The 4717-nt window shown below is 36.3% G+C and overlaps 1 protein-coding gene across 1 annotated transcript in view; it reads left to right on the top strand.

Moving 5' to 3' along the window:
• The window catches only part of pou2f3 (POU class 2 homeobox 3), a 28297-nt gene extending 24560 nt beyond the window's left edge, over nt 1-3737 (top strand). The window contains exons 10-13 of the mRNA XM_012881456.3: nt 857-1021; nt 1728-1770; nt 1916-2030; nt 2369-3737. Coding sequence (XP_012736910.2) covers nt 857-1021; nt 1728-1770; nt 1916-2030; nt 2369-2411 — 366 coding nt within the window. The 3' untranslated portion in view covers nt 2412-3737. The remainder of the gene's footprint in view (nt 1-856; nt 1022-1727; nt 1771-1915; nt 2031-2368) is intronic.
• Nucleotides 3738-4717: the final 980 nt, after the last annotated feature.

Below are 4717 nucleotides of genomic sequence, written 5' to 3'. Positions count from 1 at the left end.
TATATATATATATATATATATATATATATATATATATATATATATATATATATATATATAATATATAATGTTAGCATGCTAACACTTAAGTTGTGAATTTTGCCTTCCTTTAAGGTTAAGATGCAAATTATTGCCAAACTGAACTGAATAAATATAGCCCATTGCACTGGGGCGCTTAAACTGATTAACCTTTTTCTCTCAGAGACAAAAACAAATTTGCACTAAAGTCAGTTTGTATAAATGTCCACCTGATTATTGTCAGCATAAGATGCTGTAAGGTTGAATAGTGATGTCTAGAAACCCATACCCTCTACATACAAACACAGGATTATGATGTTATTTAGTAAGAATTTAAGTCATCTATTATGTTACAATTAACATGCTAATATTAGCATGCGCTTACCTATGAGGCTTAAAACCTTTGTCATATTATTTGTGCCTTCACTCGCTGTTTATATCAAAATTATGTACAATTTTGATATAGCCAAAGAACAAAACCCCTTCTTTTTGAGCATTTAACTGCGTATGTATACATTTTCACTAGTTCTATAATCTATTATTTTCCAACTAGCAATGTTTAGCATGCTGACATACCAGAACAATGTGTTAGCATACTAGCATTAGCATTCACCTCAAGCAGTTTTTCTGTCATGGTCTTGTTTACAAAATGATTATATGGCAGCTAATACCTAATAATAATTCTTAATATTACTTATTTATTATGCACAAAAAACATAATCTATTTCTCTTTATTCATCCTTCAATCTGGCAAAGATTAAGGGATTATTTTGGAATGTCACAATAAAGCGAACATGCCTTTTCTGAAGTCCGATTTTGTCTTCCTTTTTATTTTTAGAATCCCAAGCCTAACTCAGAGGAGATAACCTTGATCTCTGAGCAGCTTTCCATGGAGAAGGAGGTGGTTCGGGTTTGGTTCTGTAATCGTCGTCAGAAGGAGAAGAGGATCTACTGCCCAGTAGCTAATTTAGCAGTAAAATCACACAGCTACAACTCCAGAATGGTTAGCTGACAAGATAATTTTTCTTTTGCTTGAATTTTGTAACAAAATTATTATTATTTATTTTTCTTTTTTTTTTTTAGAATTAACTGATATCAACTTATACCCGCTTACTCCTCACTATTAATTAAGACCATTATTATTTTTATAAATATAATTCTGGAGGATAATGGTGCAAATTCATCCCAAGATGGTCCATTTTGTTACTTTGATCAGTTTTTATTTGCATTTTTGTCCTTTAGATTATAAATACAATCTATTTTTGGATCCATTGATTAAAGTACTTTAATTTTATTCTCAGGTGATTAAAGTACTTTAATCAACCGAGAATACGTAGTTCTTATGTCAACACCAAAACCTTATATACTTATCAAGTTGTATTGACTTCTAAAAAGAAGTTATTTGCAACCATAATGCAGTTCAACTTCCATGTTTTTTTCCATTCTTAAATGTCTGACTTCTTAAACTACAGCACCCTAAAATTAGCTATTTTATGATTGTCACTTCTGGAAGCTTGAAAACGAGCGGCACAAAGGTGTGAATGCACTATGAAGCTGTTTTACCAGTATTGTAAAACATAATATTCCAAAAAAAATAAATAAGATCTGACATTTCAAGTTATGCACTTTTATATTGTTGTATTTTTAGCTATTTGGTCTTCTCGTATTTCTTGTCATTCTAAATAAAGTATGTTTTGAATCGGTTTCAGGCCTCCACTTCCAGATCCTACAGCCCTTTGGCCTCAGGTGCAGGTTAGTACTTATTTACTAGATAAAGAAAAAAAGAACAAGACTGGATAGTTTCTCTAAATAGTCAAATAATAAAACTTTTTAAATTGATAAATAGCATCTGACGGCAGCTATTCGTTTTTACTATGTTTGGATCTTTGTCTTTCAGTTTCATCGAATTCGTCCCCAAACAGCAACAGCAGGGAACCGTCTCCCAACAGTCTCACTGCAGCCTCAGTTGCTCTGAACTCTCAGGTCAACCCAGCTTCCTACAGCACACCGGGGTAAATGTCTGCTTCTCAAATGCCTCGTTTTTGTCTTGTTAACCTTAAAGCTTGTCTGCTGTAAAATATCTCATTTATTCATAGAAGTTCGTTTAGAGACCAATGGTTCCCATAGTCGGGCTCTGGATCTCACAAATCAGATTAAAATACAATTAAAATAACAAAAATGCAAACGTTTAATGCAAATTTGTGCCAGAAATATTTTAAGAGAGGATAACAAGACTTTTCCAAACTGGGAATTCCTGATTTAGACAATATTGATAGACTGCCTAGTAAAACTGTGTTTTGACTGTCTTGTCCGTTTTAGATTGTTGATTAATCCTCCTTTAATTTTTCAGTTCCTGGTACCGCGCTTGGAATCCCGCAACTTATCATCACTGAGAGCCACAAACTGTATCATATGAAGCTTTTTGAAGATTGTTTAAGAAGGATGAAGATCGATTAACACGCTCTGCCTGTTTTGAGCAGGGCTACAACTACCAATACACGCTATACCCAACAAAACAACCCAACACAAACCAGGACTTCAACACACAGATTTCCTGCCAGTTCATCGTCCATGGAAGATTCAAGCAGCTGGAGCCGTTCAGTCAGTGCTCGTGGAAATCTTTGTTCGACTGAAAAATGAAGGATGAAGAAAAATGATCATTAGAATCACCAGTGGGAAGTCTCATGTTTGAGTCCTCATGCTCAAGACACTAATACTGTATTTTAAATGTTGAAGGATTCATGTGCAGATTCACTGAAATTGCGTCAAACTACTTCTTTACTTCACCTTTGTAAAAAACAACAACAACAGTTATCTGCTGTTAACAATGCTTACCTGGGTGTGCTCATATTTAATTTAAACCTTGTGTATAGCCCCAATCCACAGCACAAAGTGACCAACTAGCTTCATATTATAGATGAGATCACAGTCCAAATACAGGAACCATGGTTTCTTCACTGCACACTATTATTAGAAAAAAATATTAGAAATTTACTATACATACAACCCCACTTATGACAGACAAATTTCAGTTGTTCTTCAGCAAGAACAACTTTATGATCCCCTCTTATTAGAAATATAAAAAAAAAACCTAAATTAAATTGCTTGGCTTTCTGGCAAAGACCTGATTTTTCACCATATCCATTAATTTTTAAAGGTTAAAGTAATTGTCATTCCAGTAGCTTAATGTTAGCCTGCATTGTCCAGTCCAAAAACCAGTCCTGATGTCCAATTTTAAGCCATCTGACACAAATTGTTCCCTTAAAAAAGGAAATTAGTTAAAATGTTGCAGAACAACCAAACACCTGCATAGCTATCGCGATCCTGAACGAAGCTAGTTTAACACCCTAGTAAACCTGTTCCACAATGGACACCTCAAATTTGGTCCAACGAGACAAAGACTGAGCTATTTGAAGACAACGGTGAAAAAAATGTTTGAAGGAGTCACGGTGAGGCTTTCAAACCAAAGAGCACTGCATCAGCTGTGAACACGGTGGTGGCAGCATCATGCTGTGGGTTCGTCACTGCCAGTGGTGCTTTGAACAAAGTTGGTGGGATAATGAAGACAGAGCACTACCTGTAAATCTTTCAACTCCACCTCAAGTCAACAGCAAGATGCCAGAAAATGGGAACAATGACGGCAAACACATTTCAATTCAATTAAATTTTATTTATATAGTGCCAATTCATGAAACATGTCATCTCAAGGCACTTTACCAAAGTCAAATTCAATCATATTATACAGATTGGTCAAACATTTCCTATATAAGGGAAACCAGTTCATTGCATCAAAGTCTTGACAAGCAGCATTCACTCCTGGAGAAACGTAGAGCCACAGGGAGAGTCGTCTGCATTGTTGATGGCTTTGCAGCAATCCCTCATACTGAGCAAGCATGAAGCGACAGTGGAAAGAAAACCTCCCCATAAACAGGGAGGAAAACCTCCTGCAGAACCGGGCTCAGTATGAACGGTCATCTGTCTCGACCAACTGGGGGTTAGAGAAGACAGAACAGAGACACAACAAGAGAGACAAAAAAGCACAGAAGCACACATTGATCCAGGAATCTGTTCTACATTAGATGGTAATAGAGGATGAGCCGTCTTCCCTGGATGATGTCACAGCTAACAGAACGCCAGACCGGGTGTACCTACTATGAAGATAAAAGACAGAACAAAAAGTTAAAAGCTGAAATGACGACAAGCAATGCATAATTGAAGAACAGAAGAGTGAGAGAAATAGACCCTGATGTCCTCCAGTAGCCTAAACCTATAGCAGCATAACTATAGAGGTAGCTCAGGCTAACATGAGCCACTCTAACTATAAACTGAACATCAGAACAGGTTTTAGACTGGATAAAGGCTTTAAATGAGCCATCAATTCTGGTAAGGCTCGTTTAAATCCAGCCCGATTATACCAGCAGCTCGATGAGCTGCAACATGTTAGGAGAAGGTTGACCAGTTATTAGTTGGGATTGACGTATATGACCCTGTATGGGTTAAAGAAAACTCACATTTTGCTCCGTGGGCACCCAGTTCTTGTGATTGTTCGCTGACCAAAAAAAAAAAGACCTTCAAAATCATCCATAAAAGCTCAAAACTATGACATTCATGCCCAAGATGAGTGCATGAAAACTCGCCTGAACTGTAAAAATAAGAAGCACATTATAACCGTAACTAAGCCCTGAAATAAGAAATCTGA

Source organism: Fundulus heteroclitus, chromosome 11 (genome assembly GCF_011125445.2).
Source record: "Fundulus heteroclitus isolate FHET01 chromosome 11, MU-UCD_Fhet_4.1, whole genome shotgun sequence".
Classification (NCBI taxonomy): domain Eukaryota; kingdom Metazoa; phylum Chordata; class Actinopteri; order Cyprinodontiformes; family Fundulidae; genus Fundulus; species Fundulus heteroclitus.
This window is presented reverse-complemented; position numbering and strand designations above follow the sequence as displayed.